This window comes from Tachyglossus aculeatus, chromosome 26 (genome assembly GCF_015852505.1).
Source record: "Tachyglossus aculeatus isolate mTacAcu1 chromosome 26, mTacAcu1.pri, whole genome shotgun sequence".
Taxonomy (NCBI): domain Eukaryota; kingdom Metazoa; phylum Chordata; class Mammalia; order Monotremata; family Tachyglossidae; genus Tachyglossus; species Tachyglossus aculeatus.
In genome coordinates this window covers 1672793-1693090 of record NC_052091.1, presented here as the reverse complement: position 1 = coordinate 1693090, position 20298 = coordinate 1672793, and the positions used below count along the sequence as shown (strand labels likewise).

Below are 20298 nucleotides of genomic sequence, written 5' to 3'. Positions count from 1 at the left end.
AACGGGCAGGTAGCCACTTTCCTTCTTTACTGCTCTATCTGAACTCATGTCTCCGAGTCATTTTTCCTTCCTATCTGCGTCACCACCCTGGGTACAATCAATCAATCAATCGTATTTATTGAGCGCTTACTATGTGCAGAGCACATAGTACAAGAAACCTGCGGCCGATTTACACCGATTAACCTATTTTGCACCCTACTTGTCGATAACAGTAACCTTCCCAGCGCTTAGAACAGGGCTTTGCACAGAGTAAGCGCTTAACAAATGCCCTTGTTGAAGCAGCGTGGCTCAGTGGAAAGAGCCTGGGCTTTGGAGCCAGAGGTCATGGGTTCGAATCCCGGCTCCACCACATGTCTGCTGTGTGACCTTGGGCATGTCACAACTTCTCTGAGCCTCGGTTCCCTCATCTGTAAAATGGGGATGAAGACTGTGATCCCCAAGTGGGACAACCTGATCAACTTGTATCCCCCCCAGCGCTTAGAACAGTGCTTTGCACATAGTAAGCGCTTAACAATCAATCAATCAATCAATTGTATTTATTGAGCGCTTACTATGTGCAGAGCACTGTACTAAGCGCTTGGGAAGTACAAATTGGCATCACATAGAGACAGTCCCTACCCAACAGTGGGCTCACAGTCTAAAAACAAATGCCATTATTATTATTATTATTATTATTATTATTATTATGACTGAATAAAGGCCCCTCGCCCGCCTGGGTAGCCCTCGAGGCCCTACACTTCCCAGCAGGCACCGCGGCCGCCGTTCTCCGCGCGCCGCTGTGCCTTCTGGGAGTTGTAGTCCCGCCCCCGTCCCGTCCCGTCCCGTCATGCCCCTGGGAGCGGGCGGACAGCGCCCGTCCAATCAGCGCGGAGGGGCGGCCGGGATCTGGTCGCCTATTGGCCGGCCGGGCTGAAGGAGGCGGAGCCCGGGCTGAAGGAGGCGGAGCCGGGGATTGGCCGGCGCCGGCACGTGGCACGTGGGGGCGGGACCGAGCGGCGGCCGCGGAGGTTACAGGAGGGCGCGGAAGGGCGCGGAAGGGCGCGGGATGAACCCGGCGGGAGGCGGGGGCGGACCCCGGCAGCGTAAGTACCGTACGTGCCCGGTGGGGGGCGCGCGCGGGCGCGGGGGCTCCCGGGAAACCGGGGGTTAACAGGGAGGGGGCGCTCGCGCGCGCACCAAGAGCAGTCGGCTTCCAAGCCGTCAATCAATAATAATAATAATAATAATAATAATGTTGGTATTTGTTAAGCGCTTACTATGTGCAAAGAAGCGCTGTTCTAAGCGCTGGGGTAGAAACAAGGTAATCAGGCTGTCCCACGAGGGGCTCACAGTCTTCATCCCCATTTTGCGGATGGGGGAACTGAGGCCCAGAGAATCAATCAATCAATCGTATTTATTGAGCGCTTACTGTGTGCAGAGCACTGGACTGAGCGCTTGGGAAGTCCAAGTTGGCAACATATAGAGACAGTCCCTACCCAACAGTGGGCTCACGGTCTAAAAGGGGGAGACGGAGAACAAAAGCAAACATACTAATAAAATAAATAGAATAGATATGTACAAGTAAAATAGAGTAATAAATATGTACAAACATATATACAGGTGCTGTGGGGAAGGGAAGGAGGTAAGATGGGGGGATGGAGAGGGGGACGAGGGGGAGAGGAAGGAAGGGGCTCAGTCTGGGAAGGCCTCCTATAATAATAATAATGTTGGTATTTGTTAAGCGCTTACTATGTGCAAAGAAGCACTGTTCTATGCGCTGGGGTAGAAACAAGGTAATCAGGCTGTCCCACGAGGGGCTCACAGTCTTCATCCCCATTTTACGGATGAGGGAATTGAGGCCCAGAGAAGTGACGTGACTCGCCCAAAGTCACCCAGCTGACAAGTGGCAGAGCCGGGATTTGAACCCACGGCCTCTGACTCCAAAGCCCGGGCTCTTACCACTGAGCCATGCTGCTTCCCCAATGGTACTTATAGAGCGCTTATAATAAGGGCATTTGTTTAGCGCTTACTATGTGCAAAGCACTGTCCTAAGCGCTGAGGGGGGATACAAGGTGATCCTCAAAAATCTCCAGTGGCTACGAGTCAACCTACGCATCAGGCAGAAACTCCTCACCCTGGGCTTCCAGGCTGTCCATCCCCTGGCCCCCTCCTACCTCACCTCCCTTCTCTCCTTCTCCAGCCCAGCCCGCAACCTTCGCTCCTCTGCCACCGCTAATCTCCTCATCATCAATCGTATTTATCAATCGTATTTATTGAGCGCTTACTATGTGCAGAGCACTGTACTAAGCGCTTGGGAAGTACAAATTGGCAACATATAGAGACAGTCCCTACCCAACAGCAGGCTCACAGTCTACAAGGGGGAGAAAGAGAACAAAACCAAACATACCAACAAAATAAAATAGAATAGATATGTACAGGTAAAATAGAGTAATAAATATGTACAAACATATATACAGGTGCTGTGGGGAAGGGAAGGAGGTAAGATGGGGGGATGGAGAGGGGGACGAGGGGGAGATCACCATCATCAATCGTATTTACTGAGCAATTACTATGTGCAGAGCACTCACCGGGCCTCGTTCTCGCCTGTCCCGCCGTCAATCAATCAATCAATCGTATTTATTGAGCGCTTACTGTGTGCAGAGCACTGCACTAAGCGCTTGGGAAGTACAAATTGGCAACGTATAGAGACAGTCCCTACCCAACAGTGGGCTCACAGTCTAAAAGACTGTCCTCCCCCTGGCCTGGAATGGCCTCCCTCTGCCCATCCGCCAAGCTCGCTCTCTTCCTCCCTTCAAGGCCCTACTGAAAGCTCACCTCCTCCGGGAGGTCTTCCCAGACTGAGCCCCTTCCTTCCTCTCCCCCTCGTCCCCCTCTCCATCCCCCCTGCCTTCCCTCCTTCCCTTCCCCACAGCACCTGTATATATGTATATATGTTTGTACATATTTATTACTCTATTTACTTATTTATTTTTACTTGTACATATCTATTCTATTTATTTTATTTTGTTAATATGTTTGGTTTTGTTCTCTGTCTCCCCCTTCTAGACTGTGAGCCCACTGTTGGGTAGGGACCGTCTCTATATGTAGCCAACTTGTACTTCCCAAGCGCTTACTACAGTGCTGTGCACACAGTAAGCGCTCAATAAATACGATTGATTGATTGATCAAGTTGTCCCACATGGGGCTCACAGTCTTATTCCCCATTTTACAGATGAGGCCGCTGAGGCTCAGAGAAGTTAAGCGACTTGCCCCAAGTCACCCAGCTGACAATTGGCGGAGCTGGGATTTGAACCCATGACCTCTGACTCCAGAGCCCGGGCTCTTTCCACTGAGCCACGCTGCTTCTCGCTTATGATGGGCAGCAGCGTGGCTCGGTGGAAAAAGCCCGGGCTTTGGAGTCAGAGGTCATGGGTAGCAGCGAGGCTCGGTGGAAAGAGCCTGGGCTTTGGAGTCAGAGGTCGTGGGTTCAAATTCCGCCTCCACCAGTTGTCAGCTGTGTGACTTTGGGCAAGTCGCTTAACTTCTCTGGGCCTCAGTGACCTCATCTGGAAAATGGGGATTAATAATAATAATGATGGCGTTTATTAAGCGCTTACTATGTGCAAAGCACTGTTCTAAGCACTGGATTAAGACTGTGAGCCCCATGTGGGACAACCTGATCACCTTGTAACCTCCCCAGCCTTAGAACAGTGCTTTGCACTTAGTAAGCGCTTAATAAATGCTATTATTATTATTATTATTATTATTATTATTATTATTGAGCCCCATTTTACAGATGAGGTCACTGAGGCCCAGAGAAGTTAATAATAATAAGTACCATTGATTGATGGATTGGTCTGAGTTGTCTGTCTCCCCCTTCTAGACTGTGAGCCCACCGTTGGGTAGGGACCGTCTCTATCTGTTGCCAAATTGTACTTTCCAAGCGCTTAGTACAGTGCCCTGCACACAGTAGGCACTCAATAAATATAATTGAATGAATGAATGAATTATAGTATACTCTCCCAAGCGCTTTAATACAGTGCTCTGCACACAGTAAGTGCTCAGTAAATACGATTGAATGAACGAGCTTACTGTCTAGAGGGAGAGACAGATGCAAATTAATAACTAGAAGCAGTATGGCCTAACAGATGGAGCGTGGGTCTGGGAATCAGACGGTCATGGGTTCTAATCTCGGCTCCGCCACTTGTCTGCTCTGTGACCTTGGGCCAGTCACTTCTTTGTGCCTCAGTTACCTCATACGTCAAATGGGGATTAAGACTGTGAGCCCCACAAGGGACAGGGACTGTATCCAGCCTTCATTTGTTCGTTAATTCAGCAGTATTTATTGAGCGCTTACTCTGTGCAGAGCCCTGTAGTAAGCGCTTGGAAAGTACAGTTCAGCAATAAAGGGAGAGATAATCCCTGCCCATCATCATCAGTCGTAGGGACTGTCTCTATATGTTGCCAACTTGTACTTCCCAAGCGCTTAGTACAGTGCTCTGCACACAGTAAGCGCTCAATAAATACGATTGATGATGATGATGAAGACTGTGAGCCCCCTGTGGGCCAACCTGATCACCTTGTAACCTTCCCAGCGCTTTGAACAGTGCTTTGCACATAGTAAGCGCTTAATAAATGCCATCATCATTATTATTATTATTTTTATTGAGTGCTTCAACGCCAGTGGTTAGAAGTTCCTGTTTGATGTGGCGGTGGATGAGAAACTACCGGAGGTTCTTCAGGGGTGGGAGACGTTTAACGACGAGTCTTTTAGAAAAATAATCCGGAGAGCAGAGTGAAGTGTGGACTGTAGAGAGGAGAGACAGAAGCAGGGAGGTCAGCGAGGAATCAGGTGCAGTAATAATAAAAATAATAATTATGGCATTTGTAAAGCACTTACTATGTGCCAGGCGCTGTACTAAGCGCTGGGGTAGATTCATTCATTCAATCGTATTTATTGAGCGCTTACTGTGTGCAGAGCACACAGATCTGTGTGTGGAGGGTAGATCCAAGCGAATTGGGTTGGGTACAGTCCCTGTCCCATATAGGGCTCACAGTCTCCATCCCCATTTTACAGATGAGGTAACTGAGGCCCAGAGAAGTGAAGTGACTTGCCCAAGGTCACACAGCAGGCAAGTGGCCAAGCTGGGATTAGAACCCATGACCTTCTGACCCAGGCCTGGGCTCCATCCACTCCGCCACGCTGCTTCTCGAGTAGCGAAGGCGGGTGAAGATAAGCGAACGGATTAGCGGAGTAGCAGTTCGGACGGAGAGCCGCTGCTCTAGTAGCCGGGATGCTGGTCAAGGAAGAGGGACGACGGGAGATTCTCAGGGGGCAGAGAGTTAAGAGGGGCCCGGTCTGACGTGCCGGGGCCGGAGCGGACGTGGCGGTTTGGGGCAGGGCATCAGGGAGGCCAAGACCCCAGTTTGAGGCGGGACTCCTTTCTTTTGTCGTCCACCTCCTGTCTCCCCCATCTCCATAGCTTCCAAGAGACGACTGCCAGCCTCCAGCCCCGGCTTGGGGGACCCCCACCAGCTCTTTGATGACACCAGCTCCGGCGGCCAGGGCCGGGGCTTCCCGGCCCGCCCCCCGCCCCCGGGAGTGGGCTACGCCTCACCCCCGCAGGCCTTCCTCTCCGAGCCCATGTCCAACTTTGCCGTGGCCTACGGGAGCAGCCTGGCCAGCCAGGGCAAGGAGATCGTGGACCAGAACGTGAGTGTTTCCCCGCCTGCTCCCCAGCCCCCTTTCCCAGTCTTCAGCCCTCCGGTCTGAGCCTCGGGCCAGGCCCTTTTAAACCCCTGACATTCCCCCCGCCCTTCTTCTTGCCCTCTGACCTTCCCCCCCAGATCCCGCAGGTCTCTGAAGGGAGGGGTGGGAGGCCTAAAGAGTCGCCTCTTAAATTCCCCCACTCGCTTTCCGTCTCTCCCTAACCCCCCGCCAGATCAACCGCTTCATCCCCGTCAACAAGCTCAAGTACTACTTTGCTGTGGACACGGTGTACGTGGGGAAGAAGCTGGGCCTCCTGGTGTTTCCGTACATGCACCAGGTCAGACGCACCCCTGCCCCCCGACAACCTGGGGGTCCCGGGTGGCTTGGGGTGCTTCCTGGTTTGTGGGGATGGGGGCACCGGCCCAGCCCTCCGGGTCTCACCGCCGTGGACTTCCCTCTCTAGACCTTAAGAGCATTGTGGGCAGGGAGTGTGTCTGTTACATTGTTGTGTTTTACCCTCCCAAGCACTTAGTACAGTGCCCTGCACACAGTAAGCACACAAGCTTTTAGACTGTGAGCCCACTGTTGGGTAGGGACTGTCTCTGTATGTTGCCAATTTGTCCTTCCCAAGTGCTTAGTACAGTGCTCTGCGCATAGTAAGCGCTCAATAAATACAGTTGATGATGTTGATGATGATAAGCTATACAATTGATTGATTTCCGCAGGACTGGGAGGTGCAGTATCAGCAGGACACGCCGGTGGCCCCGCGCTTCGATATCAACGCCCCAGATCTCTACATCCCAGGTGTGGTGAAGATCGGTGTGGGTGGGGAGCATGTGGGTCACCCCCCTCTCCCTGCTGCCTCCTCAAACAACCCTTTACTGCTTCTCGGGGTGTCCAGCTGGGCCCCGGATGGAGGAGCAAGGTGAAGCTGGGGAGAGCTGGGGTCCCGGCCCAGTGTCTTGGGAAGAACGACGACCCAGTCGAGACCAGACTCTCACTTCCTGCTCGAGTCTTATTTTTGTCTCGTTGGGTTTTTTAATGATGATGATGATGGTATTTGTTAAGCGCTTACTATGTGCAAAGCACTGTTCTAAGCGCTGGGGAGGTTACAAGGTGATCAGGTTGTCCCATGGGGGGCTCACAGTCTTAATCCCCATTTTACAGATGAGGGAACCGAGGCCCAGAGGAGTTAAGTGACTTGTCCAAAGTCACACAGCTGACAGTTGGCAGAGCTGGGATTTGAACCCATGACCTCTAACTCCAAAGCCCGGGCTCCTTCCATTGAGCCATGCTGCTTCTCCGTATGGTATTTGTTAAGCGCTTATTATGTGCCAGGCACTGTACTAAGCGCTGGGATCAATACAAGCTAATCAGGTTGGACACAGTCCATGACCCACACGGGGCTACTATTCCTCATTTTACAGATGAGGCAACTGAGAAGTTAAGTTACTTGCCCAGTGTGGCTGTTTATTGTCATCTTGTACTCTGTCAAGTGCTTAGTACAGTGCTCTGCACACAGTAAGTGCTCAATAAATACCAGTGAATGAAGTTTACACAATAGACAAGTGTCAGAGCCGGGATTAGAATCCAGGTCTTCTGACTCCCAAGCCCATCCTCTGTCCACTGGCCACGCTGCTTCTCCTTCTGCATTTTGTCCCAAGGAGCTCCGGCTGCAGCCCTGGAGCCCGGGGCTTTGCCCACTGCCCTCAAGCTTAATGTGGAGACACATGACGGGACTGTCTCTGTATGTTGCTAATTTGTACTTCCCAAGCGCTTAGTACAGTGCTCTGCACATAGTAAGCGCTCAATAAATACGATTGATGATGATGATGACGACACCGACGGTGGGTGGGCGGGGATGGCGGCTGAGGTTTCCCTGGGAGGAGGGAGGTCTCCCTCCATCTGTCCATCTGTGACCAGCTCTGTCTTCTCCCTGCAGCCATGGCCTTCATCACCTACATCCTGGTGGCAGGCTTAGCGCTGGGGACCCAGGACAGGTGAGGCCGGGGCCGGAGAAGGACCGACAGGGCTGGTGGGGGTCAGAGGAGCGAGGAGAAGCGGGGGGAAATCTGGGGTCCCAGGCGGCTGGGTTTGGGGGGGACCCTCCGTCAAGTCGAGACCAGACTCTAGCTTCCTGCGAGCTGTGCAGCCTGGGCCTTGTCCCCAGTTTAGGGCCAAGCGTGCCCATTTGGGGTGGGGGTACAGTTGAGGGCCGTCCACGTCCTGTCCATCTACAGCCGCGGACCCGTCGGGGTTGGCGAACAGCCCCTGCTCCCTCCAGGAATGTTATAGTGCTGACGGGGCCCTGAGCCTCTGTTCTCCCCTCCCCTGGTCTGATCCCCCAGGTTTTCCCCCGACGCCCTGGGCCTGCAGGCCAGCTCGGCCCTGGCCTGGCTCATCGTCGAGGTCCTGGCCATCCTGCTTAGCCTCTACTTGGTCACGGTCAACACCGACCTCACCACCATCGACCTGCTCGCCTTCTCGGGGTACAAATACGTGGGGTGAGTCCGGGCTCCCCTCCTGCGCTGGCCCAGGGCCCCCAGGGGGGTGGGGGGGACTGCTGGGCGAGAGGCGTCTGGGGGTAGTGGCCGGCTCTGACCACGGGGCTGGGTGGCCTCCTTTAGGATGATCGGCGGCGTGGTGACCGGCCTGCTCTTCGGGAAAGTGGGCTACTACCTAGTCCTGAGCTGGTGCTGCGTGGCCATCTTTGTCTTCACGGTGAGTCAGGGCTGACAACTTCTACGGGCCGATCCCGGGTCAAAGAGGGGGGCTCATCCTTGCGCCACGTTCCTGGGACCCCTCTCCCTGAGCCAGGCCAAGCCCCCAACTCTGGCGCCTGCAACTCTCTGCTAATCCTCTGCCTCTGCAGCCCCAGACCGGTTCTCAACAGAGTTCAGGTGGGCCAGGGTATGCGGCTGGAGTGCTGGCAACTGTCGGGCCGGGGCCGTTGGCCTCTGGCACCTGGGCCACTGGCATTTCCAAGGGCAGAGCAGATTCTGGCCATTTTTCCTCCCCTCTCCAGCTCCCGGGGGGCCCTGTGTCATCTCCCAGTTCCACCTGCCCAGAGCCGGGGTGGGGGAGCACCTCACTGAGCATTCCCCCTCCCCAATTCAGATCCGGACCCTGCGGCTGAAGATCCTGTCGGAGGCGGCGGCCGAGGGGGTTCTGGTGCGCGGGGCCCGCAACCAGCTGCGCATGTACCTCACCATGGCCATTGCCGCCGCCCAGCCCCTCTTCATGTACTGGCTCACCTTCCACCTGGTCCGCTGATGGGCCATCCTGGACCGTGGTGGGGGCCCGGCCCCCTCCCGCATGCACTCCCTGGACACCCAACTGGACCCCCCCTCTCATCCCTCCCCATCCCCTTCTCCCGCCCGTTTCCCCTGGTCTGGGACCACCTGGCCCACAGGGGAAACTCTCGCCATAGGAAGTGGCACCAATGGGGCTCCCGGCATCCTGGTGCCCCGCTGCTTGGAGCTCGGCAGCCGGCCCGGGGTGCCCTGGGCAGTCCGCTCCCCGACCCAGAGGTGCTCAGCTCACAACTGCACAGCCTGGAACCTGGAGCCTGGGCCCTACGCTGAACCCATGGTGTCTCCCCTCCGTGTCCCCGGGAGAAATAAACACCACCAGGCCCAGGCAGTGGGGATGTCTCTGTTGTGTGTAGGTGGCACGCGTGGCACTTGGAGCAGCAGACGCAACTAGTTCTGTGTGTTGTGTGTGGGTGATGGGGATGGGGGTGGCACCAGGAGGAGGAGAAAGAGGCCTGCGTGCCCGGTGTAGGCAATGCAGAAGGCTTTGGGAGAAGACCGCCCTGACGCAGCTCAGGGCCCACTCCCCAGCCCTAGGAGGCAGCAACTTATCGATCAATCAATGTTATTTATTGAGTGCTTATTATGCGCAGACCACTGCACTGAGCACTTGGGATTGATTGAACAGCATTAGCAGATACGTAACCCGCCTAACTGACAGTCTCCTTGAAAACAGACCCCCCCCCCCCCCAACCCCCAAAACTGTCAGTCCTGTTGACTGGGCACAGTACTAAGTACTTGGACAAGGCTGGGGCCTCTGCAGTGTCACGACTGGCATGGGGGAAGTAAATTTAATCTAAGGGGCAGGGGTAAGGGAGCTCAGGGAGACTTTTCCCTCTCTGCTTTCTTCTTCTTCTTCTTCTTTTCGTTGTTCCCTTTGGGCTTCTTCACCTTGTGAGGTTTCTTGGGCTTGGGCTTGTGGGCCTGGGCAGAGGAGAGAATGGTGGTCCTCTCCTGGCCCAGCCCCGAGCTGATCCAGCCCCTGCCTAGCCAAGCTGGTGATACATCCCCGGGACCTGTGCCATCCTCCCTGACCCCAGAGGGTGGGAGGGTCTGGGCAGCTCCAGGTCCCAAAACCCAACCCTTAGAGGGAAGGGCCGGTCAGCCTACGGCCGGCCGGACAGCATGAGTGGGTCCAGCTAAATATTTGAGCCCTTCTTTGCAGCTGGAAGTACTGGGGAGTTACCTTCCCTGCAGCCTCTGAGTCGCTGCTGCTGCTGCTGCTGCTGCTGCTACTGCTGCTTTCAGGGGTGTCCCTGGAGCCAACCTGGGTCAAGAAAAAGCCACTATTATTATTATTATTATTAAGAAAAGAGCTGTTCATTCGTGCATTCATTCAATTGCATTTTTTGAGCGCTTACTGTGTGCAGAGCACTGTACTAAGCCCTTGGGGAAATGCAGTACCACAATAATCAATCAATCGTATTTATTGGGCGCTTACTGTGTGCAGAGCACTGTACTAAGCGCTTGGGAAGTCCAAGTTGGCAACATATAGAGACAGTCCTTACCCAACAGTGGGCTCACAGTCTAGAAGGGGGAGACAGAGAACAAAACCAAACATATTAACAAAATAAAATAAATAGAATAGATATGTACAAGTAAAATAGAGTAATAAATCCGTACAAACATATATACATATATACAGGTGCTGTGGGGAAGGGAAGGAGGTGGGGAGGGGAAGGAGGGAATGAATGAATGAATTTTGTTAATATGTTTTGTTGTCTGTCTCCCCTTTCTAGACTGTGAGCCCGCTGTTGGGTGGGTACCGTCTCTATATGTTGCCGACTTGGACTTCCCAAGCGCTTAGTACAGTGCTCTGCACACAGTAAGCGCTCAATAAATACGAATGAATGAATGAATGAGGGGGAGAGGAAGACCAGTGTGGGAAGGCCTCCTGGAGGAAGTGAGCTCTCAGTAGGGCCTTCAAGGGAGGAAGATGTGTCAGCTGTGTGGAGGGAGGGCATTCTGGGCCAGGGGTCAATCAATCAATCAATCGTATTTATTGCGCGCTTACTGTGTGCAGAGCACTGTACTAAGTGCTTGGGAAGTCCAAGTTGGCAACAGCTCACAGTCTAGAGCTGGGGAGACAGACATCAAAATAAGTAAAATAAGTAAACCAATATAAATAGAATTATAGATACATAATAATAATAATAATAATGACATTTATTAAGCGCTTACTATGTGCAAAGCACTGTTCTAAGCGCTGGGAAGGTTACAAGGTGATCAGATTGTCCCACCGAGGGCTCACAGTCATCATCATCATCATCAATCGTATTTGAGCGCTTACTATGTGCAGAGCACTGTACTAAGCGCTTGGGAAGTACAAATTGGCAACATATAGAGACAGTCCCTACCCAACAGTGGGCTCACAGTCTAAAAGGGGGAGACAGAGAACAAAACCAAACATACTAACAAAATAAATAGAATAGATATGTACAAATAAAATAGAGTAAAAAATATGTACAAACATATATACATATATACAGGTGCTGTGGGGAAGGGAAGGAGGTAAGATGGGGGGGATGGAGAGGGGGACGAGGGGGAGAGGAAGGAAGGGGCTCAGTCTGGGAAGGCCTCCTGGAGGAGGTGAGCTCTCAGCAGGGCCTTGAAGGGAGGAAGAGAGCTAGCTTGGCGGATGGGCAGAGGGAGGCCATTCCAGGCCCGGGGGAGGACGTGGGCCGGGGGTCGATGGCGGGACAGGCGAGAGCGAGGCCTAACGGTGAGGAGATCAGCGGTGGAGGAGCGGAGGGTGCGGACTGGGCTGTGGAAGGAGAGAAGGGAGGTGAGGTAGGAGGGGGCGAGGAAGTCTTAATTCCCATTCTACAGGTGAGGTAACTGAGGCCCAGAGAAGTGAAGTGACTTACCCAAAGTCCCACAGCTAAGTGGGGGAGCCAGGATTTGAACCCATAACCTCTGACTCCAAAGCCCGGGCTCTTTCCACTGAGCCATGCTGCTTCATATCATATCATACTTTGTTTTGTTCTCTGTCTCCCCTTTCTAGACTGTGAGCCCACTGCTGGGTAGGAGCCGTCTCTATATGTTGCCAACTTGTACTTCCCAAGCGCTTAGTACAGTGCTCTGCACACGGTAAGCGCTCAATAAATATGATTGAATGAATGAATGATGTGGGGTGGAAGGTGGGAAGAGCAAAGGGAGTGAGTCAAGGTGAGGCGGAGCTGAGGAAAAGTGGGGCTTAGTCTGGTAAGGCCTCTTGGAGGTGGTGTGCCTTCAAAAGGGCTTTGAAGGTGGGGAAGAGTGATTGTTTATTCATTCAATCATTTATTGAGCGCTGACTGTGTGCAGAGCGCTGTACTATGTGCTTGGGAGAGTACAACTGTAACAGTTGGTAGGCATGTTCCCTACCCACAGCTTAGAGGGGGAGACAGACATTAATGTAAATAAATTACAGACGGTTACATAAATGCGGTGGGGCTGAGGGAGGAGTGAATAAAGGGAACAAAACCAAGTGCAAAGGCAATACAGAGGGGGTGGAAGAAGAAATGAGGGCTTAGTCAGGGAAGGCCTCTTGGAGGAACTGTGCCTGCAATAAGGCTTTGAAGGTGGAGAGAGTAATTGTCAGTCAGTCATTATTGAGTGCTTACTGTGTGCAAAGCAGCACTGTACTAAGCAGTTGGGAGAGTACATATAATAGTCACATTCCCTGCCCACAAAGAGCTTACCGTCTAAAGGGGGAGACAGTAATATAAATAAATAAAATTACAGTTGTGTTCTTAAGTGCTCTGGGGGTGGAGGTGATGAATAAAGAGAGCAAGTCAAGGTGACCGCAGAAGGGAGTGGGAGGAGAGGAAAGGAAGGAGATGAGCCTTCAATAAGGCTTTGAAGGTGGGGAGAGTAATTGTTGGATAGGAAGAGGGAGGGCATTCCAGGCCAGAGGCAGGACGTGGGAGGGAGAGGGGTCCACGGTGAGATGGACAAGACTGAGGTTAGCATTAGAGAAGCGAAGCACATGGGCTGGGTTGTAGTAGGGCCCCAAAGAGGAAGGGCATTGCAGGCCAGAGGCAGGATGTGGTTGAGAGGTTGACAGTGATATAGCAAGATGGAAGTACAGGGAGTTGCTTGGCCTTAATGGAGCAAAGTGTCCAGGCTGGGTTAGTAGGAGAGCAGTGAGGTAGGAGGGCTCAAGCTGCTGAACACTGCTGGTGAAAGTCTAAACACCAAGCCAACCTCATTCACTTCAAGTTTATCCTTTCCTGCCTTAACTCTGCCCTCTCCTCTGCCAGACAAAACTATTTCTCCTCCCTTATTGACACCCATGCCCATCATCCCCATCAGCTCTTCCGTACATTGAACTCCCTCCTCAGGCCCCCTGTTCCTCCACCTCCTCCTTCCCTCACCCCCAGTGATCTGGCCTCCTACTTCATTAGTAAAATTAACTCCATCAGGTCTGAGCTCCCCAAAGTCACTCCTCCCCCTTCTCCAACCCCCGGGCTCTCAACCCTCTCCGCTACTCTCCCATCCTTCCTAGCAGTATCCTCAGATGAGATCTCCTCCCTCCTCTCAAGTGCTACTCCGGCCACCTGTGCTTCTGACCCCTTTCCCTCTCATCTTATGAAATCTCTCGCTCCGTCCCTCCTCCCCTCCTTAACTTCCATCTTCAACTGCTCACTCTCCACTGGTTCCTTCCCCTCTGCCTTCAAACATGCCCACATCTCCCCCATCCTAAAAAAAACCCTCTTGACCCCACCTTCCCTTCTAGTTATTGCCCTATCTCCCTTCTACCATTCCTTTCCAAACTTCTTGAACGTGTCATCTACACCCGCTGCCTCGAATTCCTCAACGCCAACTCTCTCCTCGACCCCCTCCAATCTGGCTTCCATCCCCTACATTCCACCAAAACTGCCCTCTCAAAGGTCACCAATGACCTCCCGCTTGCCAAATCCAACGGCTCCTACTCTGTCCTAATCCTCCTCGACCTCTCAGCTGCCTTCGACACTGTGGACCACCCCCTTCGCCTCAACACACTATCCAACCTTGGCTTCAGACTCTGTCCTCTCCCAGTTCTCCTGTTATCTCTCCGGCCGTTCATTCTCAGTCTCTTTTGCGGGCTCCTCCTCCCCCTCCCTTCCCCTTACTGTAGGGGTTCCACAAGGGTCAGTTCTTGGTCCCCTTCTGTTCTCTATCTATACTCACTCCCTTGGTGAACTCCCACGGCTTCAACTATCATCTCTACGCTGATGACACCCAAATCTCCATCTCTGCCCCTGCTCTCTCTCCCTCCCTTCAGGCTCCGGTCTCCTCCTGCCTTCAAGACATCTCCATCTGGATATCTGCCCGCCATCTAAAACTCAATATGACCAAGACTCAACTCCTTATCTTCCCTCCCAAACCCTGCCCTCTCCCTGACTTTCCCATCACTGCTGACGGCACAACCATCCTTCCCGTCTCACAAGCCCACAACCTTGGTGTCATCCTCGACTCTGCTCTCTCATTCACCCCTCACATCCAATCCGTCACCAAAACCTGCCGGTCTCACCTCCGCAACATCGCCAAGATCCGCCCTTTTCTCTCCATCCAAACCGCTACCCTGCTGGTTCAATCTCTCATCCTATCCCGACTGGATTACTGCATCAGCCTCCTCTCTGATCTCCCATCCTCCTGTGTCTCCCCACTTCAATCTATACTTCACACTGCTGCCCGGATCATCTCTGTGCAGAAATGCTCTGGGCATGTCACTCCCCTCCTCAAAAATCTCCAGTGGCTACCAATCAACCTACGCATCAGGCAAAAACTCCTCACTCTCGGCTTCAAGGCTATCACCTCGCCCCCCCACCACCTCACCTCCCTTCTTTTCTTCTACAGCCCAGCCCACACCCTCCGCTCTTCTGCCGCTAATCTCCTCACTGTGCCTTGTTCTCGCCTGTCCCGCCGTCGACCCCCGGCCCACGTCCTCCCCCTGGCCTGGAATGCCCTCCCGCCGCACATCCACCAAGCTAGCTCTCTTCCTCCCTTCAAAGCCCTACTGAGAGCTCACCTCCTCCAGGAGGCCTTCCCAGACTGAGCCCTCTTCTTCCTCTCCCCCTCCTCCCCCTCCCCACCCCCGCCCTACCTCCTTCCCCTCCCCACAGCACCTGTATGTTTGTACATATTTATTACTCTATTTTACTTGTACATATTTACTATTCTATTTATTTTATTTTGTTAATATGTTTTGTTTTGTTGTCTGTCTCCCCCTTCTAGACTGTGAGCCCACTGTTGGGTAGGGACCGTCTCTATATGTTGCCAACTTGTACTTCCCAAGTGCTTAGTAGTGCTCTGCACACAGTAAGCGCTCAATAAATACAATTGAATGAATGAATGAATGAATGAGGGGGCAAGGTAATTGAGTATTTCCAAGTCAAGAGTTTCTGTTTGATGTGGAGGTGGATGGTACCACCTGCCTTCAGGGAGTTTACAATCTAGAGGGGGAGAGAAACAATATATATGGTATTTGTTAAAGCGCTTACGTGTCAACCACTGTTCTAAGTGCTGGGATAGGTACAAGTTAATTAGGTCGGACAGAGTCCCTGTCCTGCATGGGGCTCACAGACTAAGTAGGAGGGAAAACAGATACTGAATCTCCATTTTCCAGTTGAGGAAACTGAGGCCCAAAGAAGTTAAGTGACTTGCCCATGGTCACACAGCAAGCAATTGGCAGAATTGGGATTAGAACCCAGGTCCTTTTACTCCCAAGCCCAAGCTCTTACCATATTCTATTTGTTTTGTTAGTATGTTTGGTTTTGTTCTCTGTCTCCCCGTTTTAGACTGCGAGCCCACTGTTGGGTAGGGACTGTCTCTATATGTTGCCAACTTGGACTTCCCAAGCGCTTAGTACAGTGCTCTGCACACAGTAAGTGCTCAATAAATACGATTGTTTGATTGATTGATATATAGAAGTCCTTATAGGTTAGTGGAGGGGGCAGAGAGCACCAAGCGCTTTAAGTGATGCAGAAGTACTGAAGTGGCAGGAGAAGAAAGGACATCTCCTCCAGGTGGCCTTCCCTAAGGCCCCCTTTCCTCATCTCCCACTCCCTTCTGCTCGCCCTGACTTGCTCCCTTTGTTCTTCCCCCTTTCCCAGCCCCACAGCACTTAATATAAATAAATAAACCACAGATATGGACTTGATGTCTGTCTCCCCCCCCACCTCTAGACTGTGAGCTCCTTGTGGGCAGGGAATGTGTCTGTTTACTCTCGTATTCTCCCAAGCCCTTACTACAGCGCTCTGCCCACAGTAAGCGCTAAATAAACTGATTACTTTGTATCCCCCGCAGCGCTTAGAACATTCATTCATTCATTCAATCGCATTTATTGAGCGCTTACTGTGTGCAGAGCACTGTACTAAGCGCTTGGGAAGTACAAGTCGGCAACATATAGGGACAGTCCCTACCCAACAATGGGCTCACAGGCTAGAAGAGGGAGACAGACAACAAAACACTTACGAGAGCGCTCAGTAAATCGGACGATTTGACGGATTTATGAAAGCGTTCAGTAAATAGGCTGATTTTGGGGATTTACGAGACCGCTCAGTAAATGGGCTGATTTTAAAAAGTTACGAAAGTGCTCAGTCATTACGGTTTTAGGGATTTACGAGCGCTCAGTAAATAGGACGATTTGACAGATTTCCGAAAGCGGTCAGTAAATAGGAGGACAGTGCTGGGCACATAGTAAGCGCTTAACAAATACCATCATCATCATCATAAATATGACTTGAATGAATGAAATAGAGTGGGGAGTTGAGAGGTTGATGAGGGAAGGCCTCCTGGGAGATGTGGTTTCAGAAGGGTCTTGGAGAAGGAGGTCAGCCAGATTTGAAGGGGGAGAGAGGTCAAGGCAGCGGGGCATAAATAAGAACATGGTGAGAGATGAGAAAGGGGCCTGGTGAGTGAGCTGGGGTGTAGTGGGAGAGATGCGAGGCGAGTGGAGTAGAGCGGGCCGAATGCCTGGAGTCTGGAGTTTCTGCTCAGTGTGAAGTGAAATAAGAGACCATTGGCGATCTATGTAGGGCAGGGAGACGTGCAATGTTTTAGAAAAATGATCCGGGCAACAGAGTGGAGTATGGACTAGAGAGGGGCCAGACTGAGGCAGGGCGTCTGGGAGGAAGCTGATGCAATAATTGAGTTGAAATACGACAAGAGCTGGGACCAGGGAGACGGCAGCTTGGAGGGGCTGACTCTGGAGACGGGGAGGAAGAATTAACAGCATTTGGTGATGGACTAAAAGAGAGGGGACTAATGCCAATGTGGGTTTGGGAGATGGGAAGAATGGTGTTGGTGTCAACAGAGATGGGGGAGGGTTTGGGAAGGAAAATGAGTTTAGTTTCGGACACGTGGCGCCTACGGTGCCGCGGTTCTGATCTCGGCTCCGCCACTTGTCTGCTGTGTGACCTTGGGCAAGTCACTTAACTTCTCTGTGCCTTAATTACCTCATCTGCAAAATGGGGGCTTAAAGTGTGAGCCCCGCGTGGGACAACTTGATTACCCTGTATCTACCCCAGCACTTAGAACAGTGCTTAGAACACAGTAAGTGCTTAACAAATACCATAATTATTATTATTATATCCACGGAGAGGTGTCCTAGGGGCAGAAGGAAAGGTGAGACTGCAGAGGGGAGGGGTCGGGGTTAGTGAAGTCAATCTTTCTGAGCGCCTTCTGTGCGCATTAGTTTAGAGGAGCAACATGGCCTAGTGGATAGAGCACGGACTCAGGAGTCAGAAGGTCATGGGTTCTAATCCTGGCTCTGCCACTTGTCTGCTGAATTACCTTGGGAAAGTCACTTAACTTCTCTGTGCCTCAGTTACCTCATCTGTAAAATGAGGATTGGGACTGTGTTCATCCCAATTTGCTTGTATCTACCCTAGTGTTTCATACAGTGCTTGACACATAGTAATCGCTTAACACCATTATTATTAATAACAATGATAACTGTGGCATGTGTTACATGCTATTTGCCAAACACTGTAATAATAATAATAATAATAATAACAATGGCATTTGTTAAGTGCTTACTATGTGCAGAGCACTGTTGGTATTTGTTAAGCGCTATGTGCAAAGCACCGTTCTAAGCGCTGGGGAGGTTACAAGGTGATCAGGTTGTCCCACGTGGGGCTCACAGGCTTCATCCGCATTTACAGATGAGGGAACTGAGGCCCAGAGAAGTGAAGTGCCTTGCCCAAAGTCACACAGCTGACAGCTGTATTAAGCACGAGGGTTGATAATCAGGTAGGACACAGTCCCTGCCCCACATGGGGTTCACAGTTTTAAATAGGAGGGAGAACAGGTATCAAATCCCCATTTTACAGATGAGGAAACTGAGGCACAGAGAAGTGACTTGCCCAAGGAGATGCAGCAGAAAAGTGGCAGAGCGGGGATTAGAACCCAGGTCCTCTGACTTCCAGTCCCGTTCCCACTAGGCCATGTTGCTTCCCACATATGATCCCTGCCTCGAGGAGTTTAAACTCAATCAATCAATCGTATTTATTGAGCGCTTACTGTGTGCAGAGCACTGTACTAAGCGCTTGGGAAGTCCAAGTTGGCAACATATAGAGACAGTCCCTACCCAACAGCGGGCTCACAGTCTAAAAGGGGAGAAGAGAATTTGAAATTAATCCCAGATGGGATGACCCAGTCACCTGGGACCCAAGAGCTGTGACCTGCCCCCCCGCTGGGCCCTGTGGAAGCACGTGGAGGGGCGGCTCTTACTTTGGCCTTGGTGTTGGGCTCCCCTGGCTTGTGGCTGTCTTCCTTCTTCCCTGGGTCAGGCCCCACCGCTGTCCAGGAGAGAACACACCGATTAGCTGGAAATAGGCTGTGGGTGCCGGGGGTGGGTGCGGAAGGCTGGTCTCAAGGCGGGGAGGGGGGTCTTGAACTGCGGCGGGCAGTGGGGTCTCAGCCCACAGAGGACGAGTCACGCCCCGGCCTCCTCCGCCCTAGCCCAGCACCAGAGGCTCTGCGGATGAGGCGGCTAGAATTAGCCCCCTACTCCCACCCTCTTCCTTCGGGTCTTGCCTCGCTCCCTCCTGCTTCAAGGCCCACCTATTTGAGGGAAGAGACCAGACCCTGCCACCCTCTCCCTCCGCAATCCTGGGATCGGCTCTCCTGGATCCAGGCACCCCTCCCACCTTCTCCCCCAGGCCGACAGGGAGGAGATGTGGGCCTGATGTGATGTGGGAGATGGGGGGGCTGAGAGGGGCCCGCCAAAGCCTACCCCATGGAGAGCTTACCTGCTGCCAGATCGAAATCCATGGCGGGCGGGAGTTAGAGCTAGGAGACGGCACTGCGCGGGGTGCCGCCCAGCGCTAAGGGATGAGATGGGCTGGCCGGTGGGCGGGGTGCCCATCCTTACCCAGTGGGCCCCATTCTGCCTCCAGGAAGGGGAAGATGGCACAAGGAGGGGAGAGGAGGAGGAGGAGGAGGCAGGAGGGGCCTGGTCTCCCTGCCCATCTTCTTTCCACCTCCACCTGCTCTCCCAGAGCACAGGGAAATGGGTTGGTGGTGGCGGACCCCCAGCCGTAGACCAAATGGAAGGATCCTGGGCCCCTTGGGACCGGGCGACCTGCCCTGAACAAGCATGGGTGAACAGGGCGGAGAGAACTGCCTCATAATAATAATTGTGGCATTTGTTAAGCGCTTACTGGGTGCCAGGCACTATACTGAGCACTGGGGTGTATATAAGCAAATCAGTTGGACACAGTCCCTGTCCCCCATGGGGCTCACAGTCTCACTCCTCATTTTACAGAGGAGGGAACTGAGGCCCAGTGAAGTGACTTGCCCAAGGTCACCGAGCAGCCAAGTGGTGGAGCAGGGATTACAGCAGCGTGGCTCAGTGGAAAGAGCATGAGTTTGGGAGTCAGAGGTCACGGGTTCAAATCCCTCAGTGCCTCAGTTAACCTCATCTGTAAAATGGGGATTAAGGTTGCGAGCCCCACATGGGACAACCTGTTCAACTTGTATCCTCCCCAGCGCTTAGAACAGTGCTTGGCACATAGTAAGCGCTTAGCAAATATCAAAAAAACCCAAAAAAAAGTGACCTTCTGACTTGAAGGCCCGGGCTCTATCCAGTCTGCCATGCTGCTTCTCTATCTCCCAGCTCCCTGGGGGAAGAAGGTGGGCCTGGACCCGAGGATCCCTCCCCTGCCCTGGCCTCGCACCCGGTGCTCTCCATTCCAGGAGTGCAGGGTGGCAGTGTCCCCTGCCAGTGGAGGGGGTCTGGGCAGGGGGTGGGTGGGGGTGGGAGTCTGTCCCACCCTGGAGCAGACACCGATGACTCACCCAGGTGGCGACTCAGCCAGGCGACCCAGC

General features: G+C 52.9%; 1 protein-coding gene and 1 long non-coding RNA gene across 3 annotated transcripts; one reads left to right on the top strand and one right to left on the bottom strand.

Annotated features, from left to right (window-relative positions):
* The first annotated feature begins 999 nt into the window (after positions 1-999).
* YIF1B (Yip1 interacting factor homolog B, membrane trafficking protein) lies at positions 1000-9327 on the top strand. 2 transcript variants are annotated; one of them, XM_038766851.1, is made up of 8 exons: positions 1000-1082; positions 5463-5692; positions 5922-6026; positions 6415-6493; positions 7632-7689; positions 8038-8193; positions 8317-8410; positions 8807-9327. In XM_038766851.1, exons 1-8 carry the CDS (start codon positions 1046-1048, stop codon positions 8960-8962), a joined length of 915 nt encoding a protein of 304 aa, XP_038622779.1. In that variant the 5' UTR covers positions 1000-1045; the 3' UTR covers positions 8963-9327. The 2 variants fall into 2 exon arrangements, with proteins under 2 accessions (XP_038622779.1, XP_038622778.1); XM_038766850.1 differs by having other exon boundaries at positions 1046-1091.
* A 228-nt stretch (positions 9328-9555) lies between these two features.
* On the bottom strand, positions 9556-18908 carry LOC119945721. Its single transcript, XR_005456325.1, has 3 exons — positions 18700-18908; positions 10187-10267; positions 9556-9924 (listed from the first exon to the last, which is right to left on the bottom strand). It is a non-coding gene; the product is annotated as an uncharacterized LOC119945721 (long non-coding RNA).
* Positions 18909-20298: the final 1390 nt, after the last annotated feature.

Excerpts from the sequence above, each read along its gene's own strand:
- YIF1B (XM_038766850.1), top strand. The coding sequence starts at position 1,046 with ATGAACCCGGCGGGAGGCGGGGGCGGACCCCGGCAGCGTAAGTACC. Across the intron at positions 7,690-8,037 it reads GCGCTGGGGACCCAGGACAG|GTTTTCCCCCGACGCCCTGG; the intron begins GTGAGGCCGGGG and ends CTGATCCCCCAG. Across the intron at positions 8,194-8,316 it reads TCGGGGTACAAATACGTGGG|GATGATCGGCGGCGTGGTGA; the intron begins GTGAGTCCGGGC and ends GGCCTCCTTTAG.